This window comes from Podarcis liolepis (genome assembly GCF_965112155.1).
Source record: "Podarcis liolepis genome assembly, chromosome: 2".
Lineage (NCBI taxonomy): Eukaryota > Metazoa > Chordata > Lepidosauria > Squamata > Lacertidae > Podarcis > Podarcis liolepis.
Genome location: NC_139555.1, coordinates 113,494,479 through 113,511,764, shown reverse-complemented (window position 1 = coordinate 113,511,764; position 17,286 = coordinate 113,494,479). Strand labels below are relative to the sequence as shown.

Here is a 17,286-nt window from a genome sequence, read left to right as displayed (position 1 = left end):
GGGTCTGGGTAGCGGCGTAGGTAGCCGCTTGGGTGCCTGGTGTGGTGTGTGTGTCCTGCAGCCAGGGGCAGACGCAAGCCCCACGCTGCTCGAAAAAGCAGTGTGGAGCTCGCAGGCAGTCTGCCCACCGCCTCCCCCCCCCCCGGAGAGACACGTGGCTCAGGCATGCTGCAGGCCCCATGGTGTGGCGCACAGAGCCCCCCAGTGCCCCCCACCTCACCTAGCTTCCAGTGGCATAGGAATAATGATAATAATAATAATAATAATTTTTTATTTATACCCTGCCCTTCCCGGTTCAGGAAACCGGGCTCAGGGCGGCTAACAACAAATTTAAAACACTTAATTGATGCTACAAAAAACCCAGCATAAAATACAGTATAAAACATGAATAACAATAAATTCAGAATTCAAAAATCAATTTAGGGGGGAAATCCACCCAATAAACATTAGGTGATCACCAGGGCTAGCTGGCTAAATTAGTCCTATTTGGGCCGGCGAGGAGACCAGGGGAGAATTAGCTGTGGGATCCCAGAGCGGGCAATCTTCACAAAAAGGGGAGGAGGGAAGGAAGGAAGGGGAATAAAAGATCAGGCCAGGTTCACACTGAAAGCCAGGCGGAATAGCTCTGTCTTACAGGCCCTGCGGAAGGAAGTTAAATCCTGCAGGGCCCTGGTCTCATGGGACAGAGCATTCCACCAGATCGGAGCCCTCACTGAGAAGGCCCTGGCGGAGGATAATCTAATTTCCTTAGGGCCTGGGAAGGGGGGTGCAGTGGGTGCGGGAGTTATTTTTTCAAAAAAAGATGTTGTGAGCCCATTTTTTAAAGAAACACACACACACACACATTTTTGCCATTTTGTCACCCCCCTGAGTGATAACACCTGGGGTGGCCTGCACCCACCACCCCCCCTTCCTACTCCACTGGGTCTGGGGAGCTGCTGCCCTCAGGTCCTGAGTAGGATGAGTAGGATGCTGGACTCAGTGGGGCTTCGGCCTGGTCCACCAGGCGGTTCTTAATGTTGCGATTGGACAAAGCAGCCTCTGGTTTCATATCTGGGAAGGATAAGGCTGTGGGTAGCTGCTGTCTCCAGTATTGGAGGTAGTAGTAAGCCTCTCTGTGGAGTCGCAAGCGGGGAGGGTGACTATGGCATTCAGCCCCTTCTTGAGGGCTTCAGGTTAGAATCTGGTTGGCCACTGGGAAAACAAGATGCTGGACCGGATGGGTCCTTGGCCTAATCCAGCAGGCCTCTTCTTAGATGTTTATAATCTGTTTATGCCTGGTCCCTGTTTGTAATGGGTTGAAGGATGGGTTTGGCATCCGCTAGGAGCGTGAGGATCCCATCTCAGTGAGTTGGGCCTAGGTCACTGACATGGACCTTCCAGTCCTCTCGTTTTTTCTGTGGGATTTGACATCTTTCCGCAGGGCCTGCAAGATGGAGCTGTTCCGCCTGGCCTTCGGCTTAGACTCACTCTGACCCCTTATATGGGATTTGGTATATTAATTTTCCCTTGGCTTTTTTGTTGGCCCATGTAGGACCAGCATGGATAGCTGGCTCGGGGGAATATCTGATGTTTCCTCCTTTTATGGTCTTGATTTATGGGCTACTACTAAAATGAGTCTGCATTTTAAGCTGTATTAAGCCGTATTAACTGTTTGTTTGTTTGTTTGTTTGTTTGTTTGTTGTTGTTTTCTATTACATTTTATTGTAATTTACGTTTGGTGTTAGCCACCCTGAGCCTGGCCCTGGCCGGGGAGGGCAGGGTATAAATAAATGTTTTTGTTTTTATTTTTATTTATTTATTTTTATTACTCTGATGTTCAGTGCTTCTTGCTTAACCCCCGGCACTATAACTAAAGGTAAGCAGCATGCTTTGGGGAAACCTCAAGGTTTTCAGAAGTACCAAAATACGTTTAGGCAAACTGCAGCCGCCCTAAGGTAGGGGACTCCCTGCCTCCCACAAAACCCAACAACAGCCAAGAGAGGCCTGAGCTTGCTTAGTAGCTCTAGTGTGGTGACTGACTGTTGTGAGGAGAAGAAAGGGAGGAAAACTGGAGGCGCACGTGTGGAAAAAGGAGCCAAGTTTCTGGAATTCCCGAGAAACAGTGTTCCACGCTGCAACATTTTGTTGCAGACCCTGCCACCAAATTACCTTCTCCTTACCCCGTTTCCAGGGTATGAGGCGGTTTGATGCTCGTCGTGCTGTGTTCCAACTTTTGAAGGATGCGGGGCTCGTGAGGGATGTGAAGGACAATCCCATGGTGGTACCGATCTGCAGGTGAGAAGAGGATGGGGGAGAGGAATAATTTTGATCTGGGTGGTGGGACCTTCTGGTTTTTGGCAGGCAGCCCTGTTCTCTGAAGCGACCTCTTCATGGATGCTTAGGTTGCACCTAACACAATGGGTACCATCTGTCAGAAAAGGGCGTTGATGTTATGGGAGACGTGAGTTCTGAGGTGCGCAAAATCCAAAAAAAGAGAGTTGGAAGGGACTTTGGAGGCCCTACAGCCCTGACCCCTTCCTCAGTGCGGGATCTACAGTGCCGGATGTAATTGCAAGACCCTTGACTCTGCTGAACTGCCTCCAGGAAAGGAGGCAGCCCGTTCCAGTTGCAGCGCTGCTACAAATGTAGAGTCAAACCATACTCTATCCGGTTTCATATGTAACGGCAAACTACGGTTTGCTCGAACCAGGTTGTGAGTGAGGCAATGGGCCCATAACCTAAGGGGGTCAGAGGAGTGTGCAAGCTCAAAGCAGTGACCCTGTTGGCCAAACCATGGTTACGTATGAACCGCCAGAGTTTACGGTGAGATTCTAACCATGTCTGCTCAGATGTAGTTGGAGGAAGCTTGAAAGGGTGCGATACCTTGGGGGGAAAGGATTCTGAGGAGAGGAGGGTTTCGAAACTGGTTAGATGGAAGGGCATTCTGTATGCAGAAAAGGTGGAAAATACCTTGCCTGGTGTGGAGAATCGTAGAGTTGGAAAGAACCGCAAAGCTTCATTTAGTCCAAAACCCTTCAAATCCAGGAATCTTTTGCCCAATGTGGAGATTGAACCCACAACCTTCAGATTAAAAGTCTCATGCTTTACCGACGGAGCTATCCCAGAAATAGGAAGAGCAATGAATCGTTCTAGTAGGAACCTTTATTATCACGGGGAGCAGATCCTTCTGCCATCCATTGGCTTCGGCTTCACTCGCTTGCCGGAGCTAATTCTGTTTCCCACTCCCCCCCCGCCCCCCGGATGCCTGCAGCCGTTCCAAAGACGTGGTGGAGCCGCTCCTGAAACCCCAGTGGTACGTGCGTTGCGACACGATGGCCCGCGGAGCGGCCGAGGCAGTGCGCCGGGGCGACCTGCGCATCGTGCCGGACTTCCACCTCAAGACCTGGTTCAACTGGATGGACAATATCAGGTGAGGGTTGCTGTAGGTTGCCCAGTTCCTGTGGCGCTGTAGGGGGAGGGCGCCGAATGGGTGGGTGGGTGGGGGGCATTAAAGGCAGGCAAAGGGGACAGAAAGAGCCATGTCCTTTTGTTCAGGCGAGATTTCTGTGTGCGTGCTGGTCCTTTGGTTTTTGTGTGCTTTGCACATGCATCCAGATTCGCCAGACGATTTAGTGTTCTGTGCTGAGGGCTTTTATGACTTTTCTTTCTCTATCTCTCCACCTCTAGGGACTGGTGCATTTCCCGGCAGTTGTGGTGGGGCCACCGTATCCCGGCATATTTTGTGACCGTTAACGACCCCTCTGTGCCACCAGGAGAGGTAAGACACTGAGGGCAGATGGTGGGCCAGATAGCCGAGGAAACGAAACACGGAAAATGTTTGGGATGTATAAACGGCCATTTCCATGGTCCTCTCTGAGCAGGTAGCCCAGGGTGGGATTAGAGGGCTTGGAGGAATGCCTAGAAAAGAACCACCATTTTTTTGCTCTATAAGACGCACCAGACCACAAGACGCACCTAGTTTTTGGAGGAGGAAAACAAGAAAAAACATATTATGAATCTCAGAAGCCAGAACAGCAAGAGGGATCGCTGCGCAGTGAAAGCAGCAATCCCTCTTGCTGTTCTGGCTTCTGGGATAGCTGCGCAGCCTGCATTCGCTCCATAAGATGCACACACATTTCCCCTTACTTTTTAGGAGGGAAAAAGTGAATCTTATAGAGCAAAATATACGGTATTTCCCTGTTACTAAGTTCAGATTTCCAAAGAGAAGCTGAAAGCTAAGGGGCAACGCTGTTGTTTATTTGAAGCACACCCCCCCTCAACAAACATTCTTTAGCCGTATAAAGGCTTCCAGAATGGTTTGCAATGGATCAATAATAACAGAGCCCTTGCCCATCTGGTTTATAGTGCGAAAGAAACAACACAAAAGGGAGAGGAAGAAAAGGAGCCATATTGGGCGCTATTGTTACAGAATGCACAATAACAACCTTGTTTCCTTCAAAACAAGGAATAAGCTTATGGGAAAAGTCAGGAAGCACGCACCAAAATGCCTGGGAAAGCCTTGCAAAATGAATATGGTCGCTTACCCTGGAATAAAATGAGACTGTACATGCATGATCCCTCTCTCGCTTCTGGGAATGAGCATGGGTGCAAGATAGAGAGGGGTGTGTGAGGGGCGTATGTGGCCCCCGGAAGGTTGCCTGGAAAAGAAAGTGGCCCCTGAGCTGGAAGATTCCCCCCCCCCCGCTTTATAGCTTGGATTTATTGTTCCTTGTTTTTAATCAGGTTGGGGAAACTGTTTTAAATAACCTGTCCTCTTCTGCCCAGGATACGGATGGTAGATACTGGATAAGCGGCAGAACCGAGCAGGAGGTCAAAGAGAAAGCAGCCCAAGTCTTCAAGGTGCCTGCGGAAAAAATCTCCCTCCGGCAAGGTACAGCAGGGGGAGGGGTAAGGTGGGTGGGTGGGAGATTTGCAAGGAGGTTGTGAAGCAGCGGGAGCCGTCATCTTATCCTGGCTGCCGTCCTCATCCTAAAGAGGGACTCCCATCTCGCACATTACACACACACACCTGGGAAAGCGTGGCGGTGGGGTTGCCATACGTCCAGATTTTCCTGGACATGCCCTGGATTTCTAGGGTGAAATCACCACCTGGGCGGATTTTATAAATTTTGAAAAACATCCGGGTTCTTCTTCTTCTCCTTTTTACTTGCCCTGAGGGAGCAAGCAAGCAGTTTGGCCGGCTGAGCAGACCCCGCTTCTGCCCAGGCCTCCCTCCTCTTCCTCTTCCCCTCAGTGGTCTCCAGGTCCTGGCCTGACCACAGACCCAGCCGTCACTGCGGAGCCACTCGCCAGAGGAGGCCCCCAGGGAGGCAGGCATGGTGGCACTGTGGGTTAAACCACAGAGCCTAGGACTTGCTGATCAGAAGGTCGGCGGTTCGAATCCCCACGATGGGGTGAGCTCCCGTTGCTCGGTCCCTGCTCCTGCCAACCTAGCAGTTCAAAAGCACGGTCAAAGTGCAAGTAGATAAATAGGTACCGCTCTGGCGGGAAGGTAAACGGCATTTCCGTGTGCTGCTCTGGTTCGCCAGAAGCGGTTTAATCATGCTGGCCACATGAGCCAGAAGCTGTACGCCTGCTCCCTCGGCCAGTAAAGCGAGATGAGCGCCGCAACCCCAGAGTCGGTCATGACTGGACCTAATGGTCAGAGGTCCCTTTACCTTTACCTTCAAACTTGCTCGAATATAAAGAACAAAGGTCCTGATCTCTCTCTCTCTTAATAGATGACTCTATATATTTCTCTTGTCTCCTTCGCAGATGAGGATGTCCTGGACACCTGGTTCTCATCCGGTCTGTTTCCATTCTCCATCTTTGGGTGGCCAAACCCTGTAAGTCCCTCTGTGAAGCAGGACTGTCAGGCCTTAGTGACGTCTTGGCCTTTTGTATTACTCCAGAATCTCTGTTGGGAGATTCAGGGAAATACTTTGCACAGTTCAGGTATGGAATTCTCCGCAAAATGCAGTTATGGCCAGCCAGATGCCTGTAGCAAACCTGCAAAGCAGGATTTGAATTCAAGACCCAGTTTCCAGCTGCTGGTATTTAGAAGGAAGCTGCACTCACTAAGCAGAGCCATCATAGCTGGTAACCTTACCCTCTGTTAATTTTTCGAACCTTTTTAAAGCTGTCCACGTTGCTGGACCTGCGGCAGTGAGTTCCGCAGTTAAACTGTATGCTGTGCAAAGAAGTACTTTCTTTTTTCTGCCCCTGAAACTTCCATCATTCATAACAGCATTCCAGCAGTTCATAACAAGTCCCGGTGTTGCGAGAGAAGAAAAGAAGCCTTTCCCGATCCGTGATGTTGCAAACCTCTGTCATGTCTCTTCTTAGCTGCCTTTTTTCTGAACTGAAAAGTCACAAATGCTGAAGCCTTTCTCAGTAGTTTCTCCATCCCCTTGATCACACTGATTCCCCCTTTCTGAACCTGATGATGAGCCTCAGGTCTTAGCCTGTCCGTGGCTACTAGCCATAATGGCGGTGTCCTACTTCCCCTGTCGGAGGCAGTGTGCTTAGGAATGCCTAGTTGCTTGGAAGAACGTCTGTTGCACCCAGATTCTGCTTGGGGGCTTCTGAACTAAATATGCAGGATTCATATCCCCCCACCATCGTTCTTATTCGTTCACCCTCTCCAACTTCTCATTTCTCTTCTAGAGCGAAGATCTCCAAATTTTTTACCCGGGGACCCTTCTGGAGACTGGGCACGATATTCTGTTCTTCTGGGTAGCCCGCATGGTCATGCTGGGCCTGAAGCTTACGGGGAAGTTGCCGTTCAGAGAGGTGTGGTTTTCGGCCGTCCCTCCCTCAACCCCATTCTTCATGACTGTGTGTGCTCAGGGTGGCTTATGTCGCATTCAAGTACCCATAGGTTCCCTGCACAAGCATGCAATCTGCCATTTGCTGTGCAAGGTTTTTGAAGTGCTTACTTAAAAAATAAAAAGAGTAGCCAAGTTACTAGTCCTCATGGAGGTAACACAAAAACCTGATAACACTGACGTTCCACCCCCATCGTTCAGCCCTGACATTGCGGTCCAGCTCCAAGGGCCCTCTTGCAGTTCCCTCCCTGTGAGAAGTGAGGTTACAGGGAACCAGGCAGAGGGCCTTCTCGGTAGTGGCGCCCGCCCTGTGGAACGCCCTCCCACCAGATGTCAAAGAAATAAATCTGGAAGGAATATCTGACTTTTAGAAGACATCTGAAGGCAGCCCTGTTTAGGGAAGTTTTTAATGTTTGATGTTTTATTGTGCTTTTAATATTCTGTTGGGAGCTGCCCTGAGTAGCTAGAGAAACTCAGCCAGATGGGTGCAATATTATTATTATTATTATTATTATTATTATTATTATTTGTATTATTTCAGGTATGCTTATCCACACAGCTACTTATTGATCACTTCAGTGTTAATGATCTTTGCCCCCCAAAGCACTTGATTTGAACCCAGTCCTCTTGTTCTTGGGGTCAGACTTGGAGTGCTGGGAAACCCAAATATCGTGCTGGCCAGTTCCCCAACCATAGATTCGCTTGAAACTACCACAGAAGTTTTACTGAGGCCTAGCCACTTGATCCTTAAGTTGCAGTTCTTTTGTAATTACATTTTTCTGTTTTAGAGGCCATAACCCTTGCCTGTAGCATAATTAGTTTTTCCTCTAACGGAAGCCCTGTGAGGACCAGCTCCTGCTAAATCCTGGGGAACTGAGTGCCGTTTGAAACATCAATCCCTTTCCCACAAGAAAAACACTCCCCTGCAGAGCAAAATGATAGAAAATGGCATGCAAATCATCATATGTAGCCATTTTACTTTATGTACACACATGGAGAAGCCAGGTATTCCTGCAGTGCTAGATGCCTTAAGAGATGTGTGCAGTCAGCTGCTCATAAACATTTTCATGCTTTGCCCTGCTGGTCAGCTAATGCATAGTATTTCAAAACATTCCCTGAGGATGAGAGAGGTTGGGCCAAGTTCACAATTGCAAGCCTCTCCCCTCTTGCCACCCAAGTGTACATTTTACCCCTCTTCCTCCAACTAACCCTCTTTCTGCGACTCCTGCCAGGTTTACCTCCATGCCGTCGTTCGGGATGCTCACGGCAGGAAGATGAGCAAATCGCTGGGGAACGTGATTGATCCATTGGATGTTATTACCGGCATTACGCTGGAGGTAACCTATGGTTTTAGGCCAGGGAGGGGGAAGCCACCAGGCCACACACGCCAGATGTGGGGCTGGGAAAACGAGGGCTCTTATCTGGGATTTTTGCCTCCGTAAAGTCTCCCCTATTGCACATCCTGCTTTGTCGTCCAGTGAGAAGAAAAACCCTTTTTCTTCCCCCCACTTTATATAATTTTTATTAAAAAATTCTGTTTCACAATTTAAAATACTCATCTAAACTTTAAAATATCAATGACTTCCTTTCTTCTCTTTCCATGGTTTGCATATCATAAATCCCTGCATATTTGACATAAACTAAACCATTCAGTATTCCATTATTACATCCATCAGGACTTATTTACACTGTTGAATTTATCTTAAAGCTGCCAACGTTTTCAGGTGTACACAATTTTTTACCATACATTCAATAAACGTTTTCCAGTCTTCTCTAAACAAATGTCCTTCTTGTTCTCTTATTCTATATGTTAAGTCTGCAAGCTGCTCATATTCTGTCAGCTTAAGTTGCCATTCTTCTTTAGTTGGAACCTCTTTTGTTTTCCATTTTGGGGCTAATAAAACATGGGCTGCAGTAGTAGCATACATAAATAACCTTTTTTGACACCTGGGAATTTCAGTCTGAATTATCCCCAGCAAAAAGGACTCTGTTTTTGTTTGGAAAAGCACTTTCAAACATTTTTTTCAATTCATTATGGATCATTTCCCAATACTCTTTTACCCTTTTGCAAGTCCACCACATGTGAAAGAACGTTCCCTCAACCCTCAACCTCTAGATGCAACCCTTTTTCTCTCTTCTGCCTCTGCAGGGCCTCCATGCACAGTTGCTAGAGAGCAATTTGGACCCATCTGAGACAGAGCGAGCAAAACAAGGACAGGTAATGTGTTTTCCCTCCTGTTGCCGCCAGTTCCCCCCCAATGCTGATGTTGTAATGGATGCTGCAAAGAACACCAACATGACATGACCGTGTGTGTATGTCTGTATATATGTCAGTTAGTTAGGATGCTTGGTTCAAGGTGCTGGTGGTCTTGGTGTTCAAAACCCTACAGAGCTTGAGACCAGAACACCTAAAAAAATCACCGCATTCCCTACCTCCCCAACCAAGCGCTGTGTTCTGCAGGAGAGGGCATCCTGCAAGTGCCGTCCTGCCCAGGTCCCTTCCACACAATGTTAGAATTAGGGCTTTACTGCGGCGGCAGTTCCTGTCCTGTGGAACTCCCTGTCACTGCACGTTAGACAGGCACCTTCTCCGTTGCCTTTTTGGCCTCCTGCTGAAGGCATTATATCTTTCAACAAGGCTTCTAACATTTTCATCCCAGTTGGTCTGTCCTGGATCTGAACTGACGATATGTACGTGTTCTTGTTGCTTTGAACTGTTTTTGTATTTATTGTCTTTTAAAGTTGTTTGCAGCTGCTTTTGTATTTGTTATTAAATTGTAAAATTCCTTCCGGAGGCTTTGTGGGAAGTGATTCATAAACAAAATACAGTCATACCTTGGAAGCCAAACACCTTGGCACTTGTATGCTTTGGCTCCTGAACGCCGCAAACCCAGAAGTGACTGTTCCGGTTTGCGAACGTTCTTTGGAACCCAAACGTCCAATGGAGCTTCTGCGGCTTCCGATTGGCTGCTGGAGCTTCCTGCAGCCAATCGGAAGCCGCGCCTTAGTTTCCGAATGTTTTGGAAGTCGAATGGGCTTCCGGAACAGATTCCTTTCGGCTTCCAAGGTGCAACTTTACCCACATACACAGTCTCCCTCCCTCCCAGAATTATATGGTAGCTTTAAGTCTACATGTTATACACACATTCTCAACTGGAAGCAAGTCTAAATAAGCACTTTCAGTTCTGAGAACTTAATGGCGAGGATTAAATACTTTACTTGTGATTCCTTCACAGAAGTCGGATTATCCCAACGGGATTCCAGAGTGTGGGACTGACGCCCTCCGTTTTGCTCTCTGCGCCTACACATCCCAAGGTAATTTATCCCTCTGCCTGACTTCATTCTCTCTCTCTCTCTCTCTCTCTCTCTCTCTCTCTCTCTCTCTCTCTGAGTGAAAGAGGCCCTGCTGTTGTTCTATTCCTGCTCCCAAAAAGGGTTAATGTTGAGCAGGAAGAAGTTCACAAAAGGGTAACTGGAACGATCCAAGGAGCTGGATATATAATACAGCACAATATATTATGGGCTGTCCCTTGAATCTGCTGGATGACATTGTGGAAGAGCGTTGCCTCAGGAGAGTGAGGGAAATTCTCAGGGACGATTCACACCCTGGCCGGCACTTTCTTGATCTCCTGCCCTCAGGCAGAAGATATAGAAGCATGATTAGTCGCACCAACAGGGTAAAGAACAGCTTCTATCCGTGGGCTGTTAGGCTGCTGAATGAAAAGATCACAACAGGGCAACGGACTTTCGGGTTTGGTGGGTGTGCGTCAGTAAACGAGGGGAATTCAGACTAAGAGAGCTGAGTGGGGGCTGCTCGTGTAATCTCACTGTATACAAGTTGTACAAGTGACAATAAAGTATTTCAAATTCAGCGGACCCTTTCCTTGATGCAGAAGGGCTCTTGCGTCTCTCCTGCTTGTGTTTCACAACATTCTCTGCTCCCTCCAGGACGGGATATAAACTTGGACGTGAACCGCATCCTAGGCTACCGCCATTTCTGCAACAAGCTGTGGAACGCGACCAAGTTCGCCATCCGCGGTCTCGGGGACGGGTTCAAGCCGCAGCCCAGCCCAGAGGTGAGCCTCTTTTCAAATGATTCCCTACTCCATTCTCTCCACCCCGCCCCTGCCCCATCTTTTTTTGGAAGTGGGGGGGGGGGGCGGTTAGTGCCTCCTGGAGCTCAGCACAGACTGCAGGGTTTGGAGATCCAGTACGGCACAGGGGTTGAGAGCGCTGTCAGGGAAAACGCAGCTTCAAATCCCCTCTTAGCTGTGAAGCTCGTAGTGCATGGGTTGGCAAACTAAGGCCCGAGGGCTGGATCCGGCCCAATTGCCTTCTGGATCCAGCCTGTGGACAGTCTGGGAATTGCAGCGTGGATCTGATTCTGATGATTCGGGCTGCGCCACTTCCTCCCCCTCTCCCTCACACAAACCGCGGCGTCGCCTCCTCCCTCCCTCCTCCTGGCTTCTCCCCGCCCTGCCTAGAGGAGGAAGGGGGCTGGGCTTTGTTGAGCTGTGGTTGGCTGAGTGCCATTTTAAGCAGCCCTCGTCGTCCCTCCGCTGCCGCCGCCAGCCCCTGCTGCTCGCAAGGCACAGGGCCTCGTCTGGTGCTGTAGAGAAGGGAGGGGAGAGTCGTGGGGGGGGGAGGATTCCCCCCCAAAAAGATAGTCTGCCCCCCCCCACATGGTCTGGGGGACAGTGGACCGGTCCCCTGCGGAAAACGTTTGCTGACCCCTGACGTAGGGTGATGTTAGGCCTGTCGTCATTTCTCATTCCAGTCTACCTCACAGGGTTGTGAGGATAAAGTGGAGTGGGGGGAGTCCTGAGCTCCGTGAAGGAAGGCTGGTGGAAGGAATAAGGCTTGGGTGCGCCAGGTCAGGGGGGCGGGAGTCCTAGGAATTAACACATTGCATTATCCATTTAGAAACGGCAGTGTTTTGTTGGTTTCTGAGAACTCCCAGGTAATTCCAACGAGCAAATAATCATGTGCCCTCTCGCTTTCCCGCCTCAAAGTCCTGCCCTCAGACGAGGGCCACCGGGAACGATTCCTTATTTAACAGGAAATGCCTTTTTCAGCCCAGTGGATCGGAGAGCCTCATCGACCGCTGGATCCTGAGTCGCTTGAGCCATGCTGTGGAGCTGTGCGATGCAGGATTCCAGGCCTACGACTTCCCTGGCATCACCACAGCAGTCTACAACTTCTGGCTCTATGAGCTCTGCGATGTCTACCTGGTGAGTGGGGTTTCTGAAGGGTTTTGTTTTGAGCTTTTTTGGCCCTTTCCCCTTCTGGGGAGGTGTGACATCTGCAGCTGGTGGATAGTTCATTTTTGTTTTGTCATTTTGCTACCAAGAATACGTTAAAATGTAATTCGCGGTGTGTGTGAGGGCCTAGATTAGACCTGTGGCACTCCAAGACGAAATGTTGGGACTACAATTCCCATCATGCCCTGCTGCCGGGGCTGATGGGAGTTGGAGTCCATCAACATCTGAATGGCCAAAGCTTCCCCATTCCTTGCCTGGAGTCTTACTTTTGGATGTGGCAATCTCAGTTCAGCAAAGCAGCGCTCAGTCACAAAGCTCACCATGCAGACTTAAAGTAGTCTGAGCAGACCACAACCCCATCAATAATACCATAGTACAGTGGTGCCCCGCAAGACGAAATTAATTCGTTCCGCAATTTTTGTTGTCTAGCGAATTTTTCGTCTTGCGAATCACGAAATCCCATAGGAATGCATTGAAAATCAATTAATGCGTTCCTATGGTCAAAAAAAGTCCAAACAAAGCCAAATTTGGTACAACAACAGTTTATTAACTGCTCTTTAAAGTCACACATACTGTAAAGAGCAGTTCAAAAATTTAAGGGAAAATAAATTAACTTTATAAACAAAACATGTCTTTGTTTTTAGACAAAGAAAAAAAAGTCGCGAGACGTTTTCGTCTTGCGAAGCAAGCCCATAGGGAAATTCGTCTTGCGAGGCAAATCGAAAACGGAAAAACCTTTCGTCTAGCGAGTTTTTTGTCTTGCGAGGCATTCGTCTTGCGGGGCACCACTGTACCCTGATCTACTTGACAGAGCTGTTTTGAGGACCTGAGCTTCTTGGAGGAAGAGACGGGTGCAGATGTAATACCGACGCATAATGCACATTTTTAACTGTCCCAGGCCTACTGTGAAGACTGTTCTTGCATTTCAGAAGTTGCATGGTCGCCACAGGTGCACGGAATTGCATGTAGGCGAATACATGGAGTTCTTTGCAGGCGAGTGGGCAGGGCGGCAGAGGAGGGGCGGCTCATTTGCCCTTTGTCTGCTAGCCCTCTTGGTCAAAGTCCAACGTTATTTTTTAATTGCCCTGTAAGCTTGTGTTTCCATGGCAAGGCAGGTTCTCTTCTCACCCATTGGCTCGCCCACTTTGGCCCCGCCCACCACCTGAATGTGGCCCTCGGAAGCTGGCCTGCGAGGGAATGTGGCCCTTGTTCCTGACTTCTGCCCTTTTGAATCCCTCCCCCTCAGGAGTGCCTGAAACCGGTGTTTGCCAGCCCAGATGAGGCCGCGATCCAAACGGCCCGGAACGTCCTCTACACCTGCTTGGATACCGGACTCCGTCTTCTCAGCCCTTTCATGCCCTTCGTCACTGAGGAGCTGTTCCAGCGGCTGCCCCGGCGGTCCCCCAGCGACCCCCCCAGCATCTGCGTCACTCCTTACCCCTCCACAGAGCAGGTAAATCCTCAACTCACAGAGTCAGGGATGTAGCGGTGCAGAGACCTTTCCATTCATAATGGAACGTGAAGTGAAATCTTGAACCTAGAAACAATGTGCTCGTATTTATCATGTAGCTTTGCTTTGAAACAAAAGTTTAGAAGCGCATGAATTACTGGAAAATAACGACAGAAAGAGAAAACATACAAATTGTTGTTACACCAGTGTGGTGTAGTGGTTCAGAGCAGTAGACTCGTAATCTGGTGAACAGGGTTCGCTTCCCCGCTCCTCCACATGCAGCTGCTGGGTGACCTTGGGCCAGTCACACTTCTCTGAAGTCTCTCAGCCCCACTCACCTCACAGAGTGTTTGTTGTGGGGGAGGAAGGGAAAGGAGAATGTTAGCCGCTTTGAGACTCCTTCGGATAGTGATAAAGCGGGATATCAAATCCAAACTCTTCTTATTTACGCGTTTTGTTTTCTTAAAGTTCTTCAATCAATTATAACGCCACTTTGCCAAGCTGACGCTCTCCAGTCCTTTTCATTTCTATCCCGTCATTGAACAAGTTTATATGCCTGCTTCACAGCATAAGGCCATCAGAGCAGTTTGAAATACAGAATAAAATAAGGAAGCACAAATAACAGTACAGTCATAACTTGGGAGCCGAACACCTTGGCACTTGTACGTTTTGGCTCCCAAACGCCGCAAACCCGGAAGTGAGTGTTCCGGTTTGCGAATGCTCTTTGGAACCTGAACGTCCAGCGCGGCTTCCATAGCTTCTGATTGGCCGCAGGAGCTTCCTGCAGCCAATTAGAAGCCACACCTTGGTTTTGGAAGTCGAACAGACTTCCGGAACGGATTCCATTCGGCTTCTGAAGTAAGTCTGTATAACCAACTTGGCAAACTCTGAAACAAAGTCTCATCAGATACAAACCGATCCTCTGTAGATGATGGGAAAGGCTTCCTAAAGCTTCAGTAGCCCTGGTGTTCTGGACCGCAGTTCCCATCAGTCACAGCTAGCACAGAGGGCTGATGGGAAGTGTAGTCCAAAGCCCCAGGTTTGCGAAGGCTGAATAATAATATAAGAAAGCTCAACCTTCTGTCCCTCTCCCTACAAAACCAGGAAAGGAAGCGTCTCTTTTTGGGTCAAGTTCATTGCTTTATCCCCTTCTGATTTGTTGACTCGCGATACCCAAAACATCACTTTAAACCGGGGCACTGTTAACCCTTTTCCCGCCTTACCCCAGTACTGCTGGAGGGACGAGGGCTTGGACCACACCGTGGACTTTGCGCTGAGCATCATTAGGGCTGTTCGATCGCTCCGGGCGGACTACAACCTCACCAAGACCAAAGCTGACTGTGAGTGGAGAGGGGGAAAGGGTCTTCATTTGGAACACGCGGCAAAATCTCAAGGCGGAATAAATCAGCATGTGTGTTGTGGCTTCTCAGTTGCTTGTGCCCTGTGGCTCAAAGAGTGAGGCTGAGAATGCAGCTGCTTGTCTCCAGGACATTCCAGGACTCGTAGCTGAGCAGGGATTTGAACTCAAAGGAGACCTGTGGCTCAGGGGCAGAGCCACGCAGAAGGTCCCAGGTTCAATCCCCAGTGTCTCCAGGTAGGATGGGTTTCCTAATTTGACCAAGGGATGGAAAAGGAGACCTAGATAGATAGATAGATAATACTTTATTCGGCTATAAGCCCACTAGGTAAAACAAATCAATAGATAAAAATCAATAGATAAAATCAATAGCATTTTACAATCTAAAATATCAACTAAAATATTTCAACGCATAATCTCTAGATGTACCGTGTTATGGCCTTGAAGATAAAGATGGTGCATAGAGTTTACTGAATTTTTAATAGTCATGCAGCATTCCATGGTCTTTTATATGACAGAACTGAAATCAGGAATCTAGCAACCTGTAAAGTTCTATAAGAGTCAATGTCCTAGAGTAGATAAGCTAGATGTAATTCAGGTGGTTTAGCAGCAATTTCCAGAATGATTGAACTCAGGATCCTTGATCGGGGAACATTGTATAAGGGGCAATTAAACAAGATATGATAAAGGGATTCTATCGATTTGTTGTCACATGCGCATAAAACAGAGATTTTACCGTTAGAAAATCTATTGCTCAGCACATTTGAGGGGAACACATTAAATCTGGCTCTAACAAATGCGAATCTATGCTACGCAGCCGATAAAGTAGACAGATATCGAGGTATCAGGGACATAGATGTAATGCCCTGATATATCGGGGAACAAAAAGGAGACCTAAGAGGTCCTGAGGGAGGAGCCAGCCCTGCAAGGAACGTCAGCCGCAAAAGCCAAGGGAGGTTGAGACAGGCCAGCATCTCCATTTCTCCAGCTCTGACCTCCTCTCCCTCTGCTTCCCAGGTTACCTGCAGTGCCTGGATCCCGGAACAGCACGGTCCGTATCTTGCTGCTCCAGCTACATCCGGACTCTCAGCTCCTCCAACCAAGTGCTGGTTCTGGAGCCTGGGCAAGCGCCCCCTCCTGGTTGTGCCGTGGCCATCGCTTCCGACAAATGCACCGTCCATCTTCTGCTCAAGGTACGCAACGTCACCTGCGCAACCAGCCAGCGAGTTTGGGGCTCTGGCATCCGCTACAGCCCAGCTCTCCGGTCTCTCCCACCAGCAACCACCACTATTCCCTGTCACCTCACTCTGTTGCCTAACTCTGTCTACTTGCCCCTCGCGCTGTTTTGGGACTACAGTTCCCATCATCCCTGACCACAGGTCCTGTTAGCTAAGGATTATAAGAGTTGTAGTCCCCAAACAGCTGGAGGGCCAAGTTTGGCCATGCCTGGTAGCCCAATGTTTCCCAAACAGCTGTTTTTGGACTACAATTCCCATCGTCCCAGACCACTGGTCCTGCTAGCTAGGGATGATGGGAGTTGTAGTCCAAAAAACAGGTGGAGGGACAAGTTTGGGAAACACTGCTCTAGCCATAGATGTTAGGAAGAATAAGCTGTTCAGTGCTGTTTTGATGGCTGTTAATTACAAATAATACATTTCTGAAACAGATGGCAGCCATGCTTTCTGAGCTTTTCTTAAAAAATAAATAATCCACAAGGACTAGGACTCTTTTCTGAAAACTAATAGATTTCAGTGCATGCTTTGTTGATTAACCTGTGCGTGGATACTCTTCAGTACAGTATTCACTAGTGGGGACCTGTATCTTATTTTTGGAGGTAGGGGCATTTGTGTCGTGCCGGTCGATGGAGGCCGAGAGATAGACTCTCCCTCTTGTCCATTAATTAAAATGCACTCTGCATTTCCCCCCATCCCCTGTACTTTTCCATCCTCCTGTGCCAGGGCTTGATCGATGCCGAGAAGGAGATTTCCAAACTGGCGAGCAAAAAAGCAGAGCTGCAGAAGCAAATCCTCCGGCTGCAGGAGCGCATGGGCAGCCCGGACTATGCTGCCAAAGTGCCTGCCAAGGTCCAGGAGGCGGATGCAGCCAAGGTAAGGAAAACTGCCCCCCCCAAAAGAAACCCTCTGAAAGCCGCATAGGCAACGCCTCCGGGGCTCTAGTGACGAGCAACGTTCCTGCTGCCGTCGCCTGAGCCAAAGCCATTGAGGGCTTTTTAAAGGCCTTGAATTGTGACCGCAAGAAAGTTGGTTGCCAGTGCAGGCGTTGCAGGTTAGGCCCATGAACAGCCTTGCCTCTTCATTCTGGACCAGCGACCTTTGGCCCTCCAGGTGTCGCTGAACTACAACTCCCATCATCCTGCATGACTCGGGCTGATAGGAGTTGTGGTTCGGC

General features: G+C 49.0%; 2 protein-coding genes across 3 annotated transcripts in view; both read left to right on the top strand.

Annotated features, from left to right (window-relative positions):
* Positions 1-17,286, top strand: part of DDAH2 (DDAH family member 2, ADMA-independent) — a 323,504-nt gene that overhangs the window by 101,750 nt on the left and 204,468 nt on the right. The window lies entirely within an intron of this gene.
* Positions 1-17,286, top strand: part of VARS1 (valyl-tRNA synthetase 1) — a gene marked incomplete at its 5' end in the record, with an annotated part of 33,829 nt that overhangs the window by 15,218 nt on the left and 1,325 nt on the right. For both annotated transcript variants that reach the window (XM_083491191.1, XM_083491190.1), the window contains 15 exons: positions 2,174-2,277; positions 3,254-3,412; positions 3,670-3,760; positions 4,768-4,873; positions 5,758-5,828; positions 6,649-6,774; positions 8,042-8,146; positions 8,959-9,027; positions 10,046-10,124; positions 10,758-10,885; positions 11,885-12,040; positions 13,317-13,523; positions 14,749-14,860; positions 15,895-16,070; positions 16,836-16,985. In XM_083491191.1, the coding sequence (XP_083347317.1) occupies positions 2,174-2,277; positions 3,254-3,412; positions 3,670-3,760; positions 4,768-4,873; positions 5,758-5,828; positions 6,649-6,774; positions 8,042-8,146; positions 8,959-9,027; positions 10,046-10,124; positions 10,758-10,885; positions 11,885-12,040; positions 13,317-13,523; positions 14,749-14,860; positions 15,895-16,070; positions 16,836-16,985 (1,839 nt within the window). The remainder of the gene's footprint in view (positions 1-2,173; positions 2,278-3,253; positions 3,413-3,669; positions 3,761-4,767; positions 4,874-5,757; positions 5,829-6,648; positions 6,775-8,041; positions 8,147-8,958; positions 9,028-10,045; positions 10,125-10,757; positions 10,886-11,884; positions 12,041-13,316; positions 13,524-14,748; positions 14,861-15,894; positions 16,071-16,835; positions 16,986-17,286) is intronic.